The 13,739-nt window shown below is 61.9% G+C and overlaps 1 protein-coding gene across 2 annotated transcripts in view; it reads left to right on the top strand.

The window, feature by feature from the left end:
• Positions 1-10,214: 10,214 nt before the first annotated feature.
• LMF1 (lipase maturation factor 1) overlaps positions 10,215-13,739 on the top strand; it is a 79,717-nt gene continuing 76,192 nt past the window's right edge. For both annotated transcript variants that reach the window (XM_032845933.1, XM_032845932.1), the window contains exon 1: positions 10,215-10,413. In XM_032845933.1, the coding sequence (XP_032701824.1) occupies positions 10,215-10,413 (199 nt within the window). The remainder of the gene's footprint in view (positions 10,414-13,739) is intronic.

Genomic DNA, 13,739 nt, shown 5'->3' with positions numbered 1-13,739 from the left:
GGCCCGACCTGCGTCTCCGCCGCCGCCGCCGCCCGACCCGGGCCTCCCCGCTGCCTCCGCCGCCGCCGCCGCCGCTGCCGCCGAAGCTCCGTCCCGACCGAGGACCCGCAACAAGTTTCTTTAAGCGGCGGCCGCGAGGCCCGCCCCCTCCCCGGCTCCTCATTGGCCGGCGCGCGCCCCGCTGCCCCCGGGGGCGGAGCCTGGCGCCCGCCCCTCCCCCACCCGAAGAAAGTGCCGCGGTTCCCTCTGCGCCCCCGCGCGCCCCGCCGGGCGCCGCCCCAAGCCTGGGGCCCCTTTTCCAGTCGGGTCGGGGAGGGAAAGGGGTCGAGGACCGGGGACCGCGGGGCGCTCCGGGGTGTCTCTGCGAGGCGCGTCGCGGCTCCTGCGGGTCCCGCCCCCGGCCGGGTCGCCAAGCCGGGGGAAGCCCGCTCGGCTTGGAGGCGGGTCCTCCAGATCCTCCCCCACAGCGGGTCCTGAGCCCCGACGTCTCGCCCACAACCCAGAGGCGCCGGGGTCAACTCCTGCCAGCCTGCAGCCCAGGGGAGGGTTGGCTTGGCCGTGTAGCCTCAAAGCCCGGGCTCCCCGCCCGCAGGGCCAGCGCGCCGGGCAAGACCCTCCAGCGAGCCCTTGGTTTGCGCGCCGTGCACGTCCAGGTAAAGCGCGCCCAAGGGCCGCGGCTGGCAGCTGGACGATCCCAGGTACCCCGCCCAGTCCGGTATGAGCGGGGAAAGCGCGGGCGGAGGAGCGGCCCCAGGAGCGGGGCAGCAGAGGGAGGCGGGAGCGCTGGGCAGGGACTGAGCTGACCCTACTTGCGGAGTCTCTGGGGCCGCCCGGCGGATGGCGTGGCCGGACGCGGGGGCCTAGGGCCTTCCGGGCCTGACCCGGTGAGGGGGGGGGGTGGGCGCTGAAGCTCTCCGGCTGGGCGGCCCTGGGTGGTCCGGCGAAGGTGATGGCCGCTCCGGGGCGCCTTCGGTGGAGGAGGTGGGCGCGCCAGCCTGGGGGGAAGGGGGCGGGCTGTGCGGCCCGGCTTGGGGCGGCGGGGTCGGAGAGGGGACATTTCTCCGGAGGCTAGAGCCGGGCCGCGGCTCCGAGTCCCCGCCCGAGGCCGCCCCCGCGAGTTGGCCTTGGGCCTGGCAGTCCCCGAGGGCGGCTCAGATTCTTTTGCCAAACCCTCGGGGAGGCGACGAACCGGCAGCCCAGAGCTTCGCCACAGGCCCTCCGGTGGCCGAGTGGGAACACGTGCGGCTGGGAGCTGTGGCTCGGGGGCCCTGGGTGACCCTAGGCAAGGGCGCCCGATTCCTCTCCCCAGAGTCTTGGACCCCCGGGCCACTGGCCGCCGCAGCGAAGGGGCAATGCCCGGATCGGAGTGGGTGTGCTACCAGAAAACTCCAAATTTAAAGTCGGTGGGTCAGCGGAAGAGTCTCCGAGTGCTCATATACCGATGCCGAGTCCACCACCGAGCCCCGGACTGCCCAGGGCAGGCCTCCTGGCCCCACCCAGGCCTGCCTTCGCCACCGGGATTGCCGATCCTTTAGCTCGCACTTGGGCCTTGGAGCCCTGTCCACCTGGGCTGCCGTCTAGGGATGAAGCCTTCACCTCAGGGACTCTGGGGGCTGCCCAGGGATCCCACAGCCTTGCATGGGAACATGCTGGCCTCTCTGTGGGGACACCTCAGAGTCTAAGAGGGAGGAGCCCAGATTTCCTGTCACCTGCAGGTGACCCCAAGGCACAGGATGGGCTCGACTGCTTGCCCTACATCAGGGAACCTGATGTTGTGTGTTATGGCCACGGGGACAGGGCGCGGTTGCTGTCTAAGGTGAACCGCGCCGTGGAGGGCCCCAGGGCGGCAGAGCTGAAGCCTCTGGGCTTGGCCTGTGCCCTTGTCTCCTGTCCTGTGGCCGGCCTCCCTTGGCTCTGTCACCTGCGGGGAAACACCCTCACCTGCTTGTCTGCAGTGGCCTCCCCTCGAGGTCCTGCCCTCCGTCTGGGGTCCGCACTCTGCACTCTGCAGCCGGAGGACTGAGGGAGGCCCAAACGGGGATCTCCTGGGGGTACGCATCCATCTTACTGGCCCGTGGGGACCCACTGCAAATGCAAGCAGGAGAAGGGTTGAGGTTGGCAGACCTGGACCCCCGAGAAAACAGGTCCCACCCCTCCCTGCATCCAGTGTACCACTGGGCACCAGATCTGCTGTGCACAGAGACAGGAAGCACAGACGGCATGGGAGGCATCAGGTAAGGCAGCCTCTCCCTTCTCCCCACTGGCCCAGAGGGTCATGGGCTGGTGACCACCAGGCAGGGGGAGTCCCCTGCCAAACCCGGGTCATACAGGTCCTAGGCCCCACCCTCAGCTCCACGGGGCTGCAGCGACTGCCCTGGAGATTAGTAGGACTGGTGAGCCATGCCTGTCATGTATGTAACAGCTCATGACTCCTACAGGATGGGTAGGGAGGGCAAATCCTGCCAGGCCCAGACTCGTGCTGTCTGTGTGTATGCCCTTCCCCACAAGGCAGCATCCAGGTGTAAGCTCATCGGCCCACCGCAGGCTATGGACACATAGGGTGGCACGCAGACGTACTCCACAGCCTCCTGGCCTTCTGGAAGGCCCGTATACTTACCAGCGTGCCATCCAGCCTCCTCCTCTGTTAGTGCCGACCTCAGTGCACGCCCTCAGTGGCTAGGCAGGCCTTAAGCAGGTACGTGGGTGTAGCGTTCAGAGAAAGGGGTGACTGCAGTTGCTTCCTGTGTTCCTTAGTAATGATGAAGCATCTGTTTCGTGCCAGGGGCTTTAGTGGGCAAACACCAAAGAGATGCGACACTCACCACGGCAGAGGGATGTGTGTGTGTGTGTGTGTGTGTGTGTGTGTGTGTCTGGGAAGGGGTCTTTTGAGGAGGCAAAATTCAGCTGAGACCTGAAGCTTCCAACTTCTGGAAGAAGGAGGAAAGACCATTCCCTCAATGGCAAGGAGGTTGGGGGGAGGCAACATGTGCAAAGGCCCCGAGGCCGCAGAGAGCATAGGGTATCTGAGAAAGAGTGAAGCTACAGTGATTTAAAACTTGAGGGACAGCTCTTTGAAACTCCTCTCAGTCTACCTCCTGGCTGTTCCTTCCTGCCCCCACCCACCCCAACTTCACCTGGTGGCCTTTGCAGTCTCAGGGATGTGATCCGATAGGCCAGGTGTAAACCATATCCCCGCCCCTGGGGCCTAGGAATGCCGATGGAGATGAGGATTCTAGACCTACAGCCTTGGCAGGGCCCCAAGGGCACCTGTGAAGAAGGGCATACAGGCTGGCAAACACCCCTGTGCTGACGAGCCCGGGCTGGTCTAGGCCCGGAGGGTTCCAGGAAGACCTTTTCCAGGCAGAAGACCCCCAACCCTCCCACCTGTTGGCTTCTAGGGAAGCTCAGAAAGCCCGTGCCCACATGTGTGCACCCCATGTGTGCCCATGTGTGCATACACATCCCCGTGCGAGCACATGTGTGTGCTCCCGGGTGTGTGTGCGTGCATGTGCCCTGTGAGTGTGCGTGTGTGTGCATGTCCATGTGCACATGCGTGTGCCCCTATGTGTGCGTGTGCACGTGCCCTGTGTGTGCCCAAGTAAATGTGCAGGCATGCCGGTGTGCCACTATGTGTACATGTGTGTGCGCGTGTGCACGTGTGTGTGGGGGGGTGGGCCTTGGAGAGGCTGAGTGGGAAGGAAGGACTGCCCACCATGGAAGCGGGCATTGTACTCTCAGTGCTCGCAGCGCCCTGACATCTCTGCCCACCCCTTGACCGGCCCAGATCTTGGACAGCCTGGGACGCCGTGTCCATAGTGTGTATGGTCTTTCAGAGAAAGGCACTGGGGGCAGGCCACAGGGGCTCTTGAGCCCCAGGGACGGCATGGCCCCTGTGTGTCTGCAGTCGTGACCTGGGCCTTTCCGTGAGCCAGCCCGAGGCAGTTGGCATCTCATCCTGGGACCCCCGGCTCAGTCTCAGAGATTAATTGGTGCTTTTAATTACTGGCTGGTCTGCAGAAACCGAAAGTCTCTGACACAGATGAGCAATCAGCCCTGAGCAGCGGCTCCATAAAGACAGCCTCGTCCTGCCCCGCTGGGTCTTCGGAGAGAGAGGCGAGGGGGCTCGCGGGGGCGCCAGGAGTCCAGTGTCCCTCAGTAACAGACCATCAGGGCTCTGGGCCAAGCTTTTTGTTCAAACACCCTGACTTAGTTTGCCAGCTGGCGTGGAAGTTCTGGTTTGGGTCAAAGCCCTCCCCTTGGTTGGGCTGATGACCACTTGGGAGCTGGCTGTGTCTGTTCCTGGGCCTTCTTCTGCTCTGCGTGCGGAGGACACTAGAAGGAAGATCCCACTTGGATTCTGCTCCCTCCGCCATAGACCTTGGTGCTGCGGGCCAGCCTGTGGGGGTCGCTGAGCGGCTGGCTCCAGAGAGGGGCTCCTGCTCAAGCCAGTGTATCTTCAGGACCCTGCCCAGCCTTTAGGTAGGGATGGCCGCAGCTCCGTCTCTGCACCTTGTCGCCAGCTCTGAAGCCTCCTGGGAGGAAAGCCACCCTGCCCAGGGATGACTGCTGATGGCCCAGTGGGACCCTCTGTGTGGCCATTCTTGGAAAATGTTTGGGGAGAGGGTGATGCTGAACCCAGAGGGCTGAGCCCCAGTGAACACGGCCTGTCCCGTGACATGTGCTACACAGATGTGTTGAGAACAGCTGTGATCTCTGCCCAGGCCTCCGGTCACCCCCTGCTGGTAGCAACACCCCCCACCACCAGCCCTGGCCTCCAGCTGTGCCTATCCATCTCTCCTCTCTCCGGCCTGGGCCTGGGGGACTGACTCCACCAGCGACATTCAAGTTTTGGTGTGTGTCTTTGACGGGGAGGCATACGCTGCTTCTGTAGCCAAAAAAACTGTCCTCAGGCAGGGTCCCAGGGGTCTCTGAATACAGCCTTCCTCGGACACCAGGTGTCCAGGCCAGGTGCCAGCAATATCATCGATGGGGGAAACGGAGTCTGCTGAGGTGTTAGAGACCTGGGATCTGCCATCCCATAAGCCAATACATTCCCTTCCTTGCCTGAGCACACGGGCTTTGCGTAACCCCAGACCCACCCTCATTCTGGACCCTGGGCTTTCCGGCTCCTCTGGGCTCTTGCCCCCTGGACCCCAGTCCCCAGCTCAGGACCCCTGCCCTTCACCAGCAGCTGGGTCCTTGTCCCCTTGCACCAAGCTCCTCTGCGTTCTGGTCACTGGGCTCCTCTGAGAGGCAACGGGGCCTGGAGAGGCTTTCCCAGCCCCCTTGCCGGAGGGGAGCCAGCACGTCGGAAGATAACCCTCAGTCCAGAAAACCGGCTTCTGAGCCCAGATAGGTTCCGGGAGCTGTGCTTGTCCTTCCGAACTCAACTTTCAGATTTAACGAGGCTTCCTGTTGAAGATGCACACGTGGGAAGCCCTTGGAAGTGGAGCCCCACATCCGTTATGACCGAGAAAGGCAGACGTCAGCTTGAAATAAAAGTCTCGGAGAGAAAAATCCTCTTTCAGAGTGAGGGGCCCGGGCTGGCTCAGCCCCCACAGAAGGTTCCAGAGACAGGGCAGTGCCAAAGGCAAATTAAAACACACCCTGTCAAAAGATTTCCTCTGTCTCCCAAGGATTTATTTTTCGGAACTTGGTGAAGGAGGGTCGAATTAAGACCCCCTCAGGTGGGAGCCTTGTGCAGAAGGGAAGAAAGCTGATGGTTCTTGGGAGCCCATCAGGAAGGCTCAGAGCGAGATTGGCCACCTGCCCCTGCCTCCCGCCCTCAGGGTGTGGAAAGGGGCAGGAGGGAGTTGCAGGAGTCCCCTGAAATTCTGCAGAAGAGGGCGTGGAGGTCACGGGAACATGACGCCTATGTCCCCTGTGGCCCTTTGACTTTGGGTGAGTCCGGGCTTCCTCTGGGCAGCAGGGGAGTCCGGAATGCCCGTCTGTTCCGTGGGCTCGCCGTGGGGCCTGTGTGAGCTGGTGGATGCGGGCTGCTGGGCGTCCAGGAGCCCCCGCTTGTCAGTCCAAGTAGCAACTTCCAGAGCCCGTCCGCACTGCTGGGGCTGTCTCCACCTTCGCGGAGAACACCTCATAGGAATGCCACCTGTTCTCTTCAGAAGTGAGTTGTCTGCTAGAATCAGAGGCAGAAGTCCTCCGGACGTGAGGCATAGTGCTGGAGGGTGGGGGGCACAAGCTCTGCAACCCCATGAAATAAGCAGTTTGGGCCAAGTCAGGGGTCTTGGGTGCAGATGCCATCTGGAGCCTGGTTGGGCGGGGAGTGTGGAGCCGCTATGGGCCAGGCTATAAGGCCTCCGGAGAGAGGCCCCAGCCCGCCCGGCATCCAGCCCGTGTCCAGCTGCCCCCAGACCTCAGCCGACTGCAGATGCACAGCCTGAGCCCAGCTCGGAGGGTAGCAGTGCGGCTGGCACCATGATTTTTGGTTTGAAGTCCGTTTGTTACACGGTATTGTTGTGGTGACTGGTAACTGACACAGGTCTGCAAGTAGAATTCAGCCCGCAGTCCTCCTGTTTGTGACCCCCGGCCTGGGCAGTTTCCAGATCTTCCTCCGGGACAGAGTCTTACTCCAAGAGAAACACTTCAGAGCACATACTCTTGTCCCATCAGGCTCGACAGCCACGGACGGTAACAGCACGCTGACTTTCTGCTTTTGTCTCTGCCTTGCGGTCATGGCTTACCGGCCTTGCCTGGCCGCACAGAGCCACATCTCCTTCTGGGGTGGAGGCACGGGAGGAGAGGTGAGGGTGCCAGGAGAGGAGACTGGTGAGCCAAGCAGAACAGCCGTCTGTGAGTCACAGTTCCCGCAAACCAGCAAATGGCCCAGCACCTGCTCACCCACCCCCACCGGCACCTGCCAGCCTTACCGAGGGTCTTGGCCACTGGACAGTCAGGGTGGGACCAGCCCAAACTGACCACCCCCCAGAAGAAAGTGACAGATGTTAGCGCCCGTGGGTTCTGTCCCCCCATCAACAGATGTCAAGACATGAAAAATTGGGGTAAATGAAGGGAGGGCGATTAGGTCGGGCCCAAGCTGGGGTCTTGTGGGTGCCAGAGACAGCTGCAGACGCACGGCAGGAACAATTGCCCTGAGGCAGCGGGGGCTGCCAAGCCAGGGTGCCTGGGGACAGTTGGACGAGGTGCCGACACGGGGCTCATTCCTCCGTGAAGCCTCCCGCAGCTGCTGGGAGTACCGCCAGCCCATGGGCCTGTGTGTGCCTCCGCTCTGGGACGGCACTGGGGGAGCTGTGGATGGCCCCCCAGGGATGGTCCCAGGGGTTCTGGCTTGTCTGTGGGTCCGTCGGACACCAGCCCCAGGCTTGAGCTAACGGGTCGTCTCGGGGAATCCTCCCTTTCTCTCCTCTTGTCTTCTTCTGGGCTCTTTCTCGCTCGCTCTGTCCAGCCGGGGCTCTGCACCAGTCCTTCGGGAACCAGGCTTTTTCCTCCAGCAGTTTTTGACTTGAAAATGTAGGTTTAGGAGCCCTACCCCTACCCCGGGGCTCCTGTTGTGGGGGAGAGGCCTCTCCAGAGATAGACCCCTGCGTTCCTGGGGCTTGCAGGCCTGGAAGTGAAATTCACAGGGCAGAGCGTGTAAGCATTTGGAAGTGTGCTCTGGGTGGCTTTCAGCGGGCTCCCCGTGCGGCGTAGCCGTCCCCTCTGTCTGGCTCTGGAATACTTTCTTCACTCCCCGCCCCCAGCCCTAGACAAGCACCGGTCTGCTTTCTGTCTCTGCGGACTGCTTATCCTGGACATGCTGGGCGTGTCACATACGGTGAACCGGACCACATGTGGCCTGTGCGTCTGCTGCTCCTGCTGGGCTGGACGTGCAGCAGGTGTCAATATTTCTCTCCGCTCTCCGGCTCAGTAATAGACCAGCGCACTTCTGATTAAATTGGGGTGGAAACAGACCAGCCCTGAGCCGCTGGCCAGCCTCTCCTCAGGGCAAGCCCTGCTCTGTCAGGTCCGCTCCCTTGTGCGTTCTAGACCCTCAGACTCGCTGGACCTCTGCAGTCAGCAACCAGGAAGGCAGGTCCCAGAGGAAACAGAAGGACATGAGCTCCCCACCATCCTCTCCGATGGCCTCGCCCACCCTGGGTAAACCCGGAGAGGGAGCCTGGAGCCCAGCGAGCTGGATGCTGGACAAGGCCCCTTTTCTGCTCTACACAATGCCCCATTGTGCCCTTCTCTGGGGAGAACAATGCAACTCGGGCCAGGGGAAGCTGAGGACAAAGGGCCCTTTGTGAGGACTGTCCCCACCTGAAAAGCAGCACCCTGGGTCACACCTGATGGCAGAGCTGTCCTTCCTTGCCTTCTGTCCCTTGAGCACCTCCTGCATCCGGGGGAAATCTCAGAAGCTCGAGTGGGCTTGGGCTGAGGGGCACCGAATTCTCCCTGCTCTCCCCCAGACAGCTGTGCTAGCCCATCCCAAACACAGCACCCAGACCCTGCAGGGGAGGTGCAGATCATAGCTTTGCTGGAAAGACCTGGAAGCTTGGACCAGGACTAACTGTCCCCCAGATCCCCAAGGCTGGGAGCCCTTGGGCACATGGTTTCCTGCTGGGGGCTCACAAGAATGCAGAAAATGTTTGTGCCCACCCCTCCTCCCCCACTGCCCCCACTCCCCCACTTTGCAGTAGGGCTCTGAAGGGAGAACTTTTCACTGCAGAAAAGGGGGAAAGGCACTGCTTAAAAACTCACACTAAGATGCACGTGTGTTATATCACTCCAGCAGTGCAGGTGGGGGACAGCTGGGGGCTGAAGAAAGGTTCCAGAAGTTGCTGGTCTGTCCTAGATTTGGGGGAGCCTATGTCCAAAGCCAGTCCCTGCCCTCGCAGAGCTCACACGGCAGGTAGTAAAGATATAATCAAACAAGACTGATCATTTGGCCACACAAGTATACATCATTTATACATCAAAACACTCAGAACAAGATGTCAAAACAAAACACTCAGGACAATCACACAATGTACACACAAGTAATGTACACACAAGAATACACAATGTATACACAATTGCAATGTACACACAAGAATAGGATCTTTAGGGGCGCCTGGGTGGCTCAGTGGGTTAAAGCCTCTGCCTTCAGCTCAGGTCATGATCCCAGGGTCCTGGGATCGAGCCCCGCATCAGGCTCTCTGCTCAGTAGGGAGCCTGCTTCCCTTCCTCTCTCTCTCTGCCTGCCTCTCTGCCTGCTTGTATTCTGTCTGTCAAATAAATAAAATGTTTAAAAAAAAAAAGAATAGGATCTTTAATATGTAAAGAGCTGTGAAGAATAAGGAAAACCCACACTTGCGTCAGTGATGTGCTTCCAAGCACCTCGCAGTGTGCCCACTAACCACTAAGGGTCTAATGCCTATGCTGTCCCACGCACGCTGTGTTCTTCTAAGGAGCGCCTGTGAGCACGTGGCACACCTCTCCTGAGCGGTGCCCGGGCCGCTCTGTGCTCAGAACGTGGAGTTGCTGGTGTTCTCACCAGGGTTCTGCTTGGGACATTGGTCGGTAAGTTCTTTCCTCTGAATCCTCAGGGCGCCACTTTCCCCAGTGGGCCAGCAGTGCCATCTTGAGAGCCCGTAGGGGTGCTGCCTAGTGCGGCTTTGCTGACCTGAGCTGAAGGATCTGGCTGGATTTCAGGACCCAGCCGCTGACTGTGCTCTCCCTGCTAGCTGGGTAACTGTCACCCCAACATCCTCCTAGGACAGCAGAGATGAGGGCATGGGAAGGGGCACCTGTAGACCCCTGGCCACACACACTGAGCTGTCAGTGGCCGCCTCCAAACCTTCCTCTCCTGGAATGCGACTCCATACCCCGCAGGGGTACCCAGAGGGAGTGCAGCACCCACGAGGGTCCTCTGATGCCCACGCGGACATGTCCAGACACAAGCTTTCCAACAGTCGTAGAGAGAGGGTCCAGGAGGGCAGCCGCGTGGGTGAGAAAGTGCACCGGGAGCTTCTGCAACACTGGCTGATGAAAGCGCCAACGAGGGAGTGGGTCCGCCGCTTTACAGATGGAGTACACGCTGGTCCTCCCAGGTACGCCCCGTCTTGCCCTCACTGCTGCAGCACGCCGTGCGGCCTGCGGGGGGCGCGCGCGCGCCTGGAGCTGGAGCGCGCTCCCCCCCCATGGGCGTGGCCAGCCCGGGCGGGAGCGGCCTCCCTTTCTGGGCGGGGCGTCCGGGCGCCCGGCGCCTCGCGCGCATGCGCATTGGCAGCCCCGCGATGGCTGCCCCCGAGGAGTCCCTGAGGAGGCGGAAGGCCGGGAATGCGGGCGCCGAGCCTGGGTCAACGCCGGGACGGGGGCCGGGGCGCGACCCCACGGCCTGTAATGCCCGTCTCCGAGCGGGCACTTTCTGGCTGACCAGGATCGTGCTCCTGAGGGCCCTCGCTTTCGTTTACTGTGAGTCCGCGGGGCCCGGGGCTCCCGTCACTGTGGCCCCTTCGCACGCGCCCTCGTCCCCCAGACCGTCCCCGACGCGGGACAGCCCCTCGCCCAAGACAACGCTCTCCCCGCACTCTTTGCTCCCCCCCTCGGGTCCCACTCGTCTCCCCCTCTCCCGGGGCACCCCCACAGCGTCCCCGACGCCCCTCCCCCGGCACGTGCCCCTCTCCTCCCTCAGGGCGCCCCTCCCCCCGGGCGTCCCTTCCCCCCCAGGGGGTTCCCCCCGACGCCCCACCCAGACGTGCCCCTCCTCTCCGGGGCGCCCCTCACCCCGCGACCCTCTCCCAAGGACGCCCCTTCTCTTGGGGGCGTCTCTCCCCACAGGAGGCTTATCCCCCCACCCCACGCCCCTCTCTCCGGGACACCCCCCACCCCCTCCTCCGCAGACGTGCCCCTCCCCTCCAGGGCCCCCTTCCCCTGGGACGCCCCTCCCTCTTGGGCGATCCTCCCCACAGGACGCTCTCCCTCGACGACGCGCATACCCCCACTCCCCTCTCCCCCATCGCCCCCCCTTGCCACGTTCCCCAGTGCCCCTCCCCTGCACGACGCCCCTCCTCCGGGGCACACCCCACCTCCCCCGAAGCTCCCGAAGCTCCCGTCTGGATCGCTTCCCCCCCAAAAAAAAACGCTCCCTGGCCCCAGGGCGACCCCCAAGTGCTACATCCTCCCCCATGCTCCCCCCACCCAGGTCGCTGGGTGCCCCTCTCCCTGGGTGCTGTTCCACCAACACCCCTCTCACAGGCTCCCCTTCAGCCTTTGGACAGGTGCACCGAAGAGCCCCCATTCCCTGCGCGGTCCTGCCCCCCCCAGGTCTGGAGCGGTGGGGTTGGAGGTGAAGGTGCTCAAAGGCGACTGCCCCTGCCCCGACTTGAGCACTTCCCGGGGCCAGATTCCGCATTCGGCCTGGGCGTGGGTGGGGGCCTCAGAGCCCCTGTCCCTAGAGCCTTGTCCGTTAGCCCCCTGTGCCCCCGACTCAGCAGCGGCACCTAGGCTGCCGGCAGCCCCTTGCACAGCCCGGGAGCCTCTGGAGGCCGGCCTGGCCCCAAGCCTCACCGGAGCCACTTCCGGAGGTTCTGAGCAGCCTTCTCGGCCCTCCTTTGACCGGCCAGGAGCCGCCAGGCCCTCCACCCACAGCAGCCCTGGCCCCAGAGGGTGAGGCCTGTGGGTGCTGAACCCATCTCCCCGCCCCAGCCTTTGCATCCACAAGGGCGCAGGAGCCCTGAGCCTTCCAGCCATGGAGCTCAAACTCAGGTTCTCCAACCGACCTGGGGAGCAGACTGAGATGGCCCCGGCGAGCCGGTGGTCTCTGCTGGGGGGATCCAGAGGGTGCTGGTCCCTGGCATGGCTGGCCTCCACCGCGCGGGGGCACCGAACATCTCAGCTTCGTTTCTCAGCTCTTTCCTCCCCGAGGAAGCAGCACTGTCCTTCCAGAATCACGGAACCGTGGCTGCACGCTAGGAGGGCCTGGTGCACAGGGGAGACCCGGCTTTCCGCAATGCCTCCCTCTCTTTTGTTACCGTAAACATGGTTCTCGCCAGCGCTGCCTTGTGCTCCACGGTGTGAAATAGTCGTTGGGAGTGTTTGAGCTGTCACTTAGCAAGAGACGGAGCGAGACAGAGGTCCCCGAGGAGGCTTCAGAGACCGTTACCAGGGAGCCTGGAGCTGGCCCGCGGCACCGCCTGCTAATGCCAGCCCAGGCTTCCCGGGGAGCGGCGCTGCCTGTGATCTCTGCGGCTTCTCTGTCCCAGTCCCAAAGAGATTGTTCGGAGCTGCTGGGTCGAGCGGCCAGTTTGACCCTGCGCTGAGCACAGAACCACTTGCTTTGAGACATGCATTTTTTCCTCTTTTCTCTACATTTGGGGTAGAATCAGTGTTTTTCAGCTGTATGAAGGAACTTGTTTCTCATTTCCAGGGATGAGGTTCTCTGACAGATGACCCTGGGCAAGTGGCCATGCATCTTGCATGGGTCCCTTTCTGGAAAGTTCCAGATCTTTCTGGTAGCCTGAACTACCTCAGAGTTTCTGAAGTCCCAGTGTTTTCCAAGATGCCATAGGGGCCGCCCGCACATTTCACTTGATGTGGAATGTTGTAGTTGTCCCTGTGGTCTCCTCACCCCACCCCAAGGCTGCCTAATGAACCCTGCCCTGCGCTTCGATCTCTGCACGTTTAAGAGAGTTCTTCCAGTCCTGTCGGGAGCGTCCATGTTGCTCCGCCCATGAGCCTGCGGCGGGGACGGGCTCTTGCTCACACTTCTGTCCTCCGTCTTCTAGCGGCATCTCCTGCTTTGGAAAACTTCCTTGACTTCTTGCATAATCTTTATCAGTACTCTTTGTCCCCACGGGATACTTTCCCACCTGTGTCCCCCTTTCCTCCCCACCCCCCACCGCCAGCCGCTTGGTGCGGACACTCGGGACACAGGCCGCCTGCCCGAGAGGCCCTGACTCCCTCTGGGTTGTAGCCGCAATTCTTCAGGTCTCACATCGCCGTCTTTTTGTCTTTTCTTCTTTTTCTGGGATTTATCCCCAAACAACTTTTTCAGAAAGAACCTGAAGCTGAACTTTCTCTGGTTTCTTTGCACCCAGGGGTCTTACTGGTGTGCCTGGGTCCTCCGTTCTCCGTCGGAGCAGCTTTCTCAGAGCTTCTGGGGCTGATGGTGAGAAGTCTTCACGCAGCCGGACCCCTACTCGCTCTTCCTCAGACGCCTAAGTAGAAGCACTTTCCTTTTCCTTTTTTTGAAGATTTTATTTATTGACTTGAGAGAGAGAGGCAGCATGAGTTGGGGGAGGGGCAGAGGGAGAAGCAGACTCCCTGCTGAGGAGGGAGCCCAGTGCTGGGCTCCTCCCGGGATCATGACCTGAGTGGAAGGTAGATGCTTAACCAGCTGAGCCACCCAGACGCCCCAACACTTTCATTTTTCTGCTGACACACTCTTGACACCAAATGTGGGGTTTTTTCCCCCACAAGCAGTTCTGACGCTATCTGTCCGGCATGAGTGCCGCTGAGGGCCGGGCCCCACGAGACCGCCCCCACGTCCAGGCTGTCACCAGCTGTAAGTCAGGGTTCCAGACCCCCTTGTCCAGCCATAATTTGCTAGAACGGCTCACAGAACTCAGGGAAACACCTCACTCCCGGTTACTGGTTCATCCTCAAGGACAGGCCTGGGGAACAGCCAAAGGAAGACACCCACAGGGCGGGCGGGTGTGTGGAAGGAGCACGGAGCTTCCAGGCCCTGCCCCCTGCCCGGGGGCCACCCGTCCCCTGCCGGCACCCCCGTGTGCCCGGAG

This window comes from Lontra canadensis, unplaced genomic scaffold, assembly GCF_010015895.1.
Source record: "Lontra canadensis isolate GAN:19392208 unplaced genomic scaffold, GSC_riverotter_1.0 scaffold171, whole genome shotgun sequence".
Taxonomy (NCBI): Eukaryota; Metazoa; Chordata; class Mammalia; order Carnivora; family Mustelidae; genus Lontra; species Lontra canadensis.
This window is presented reverse-complemented; position numbering and strand designations above follow the sequence as displayed.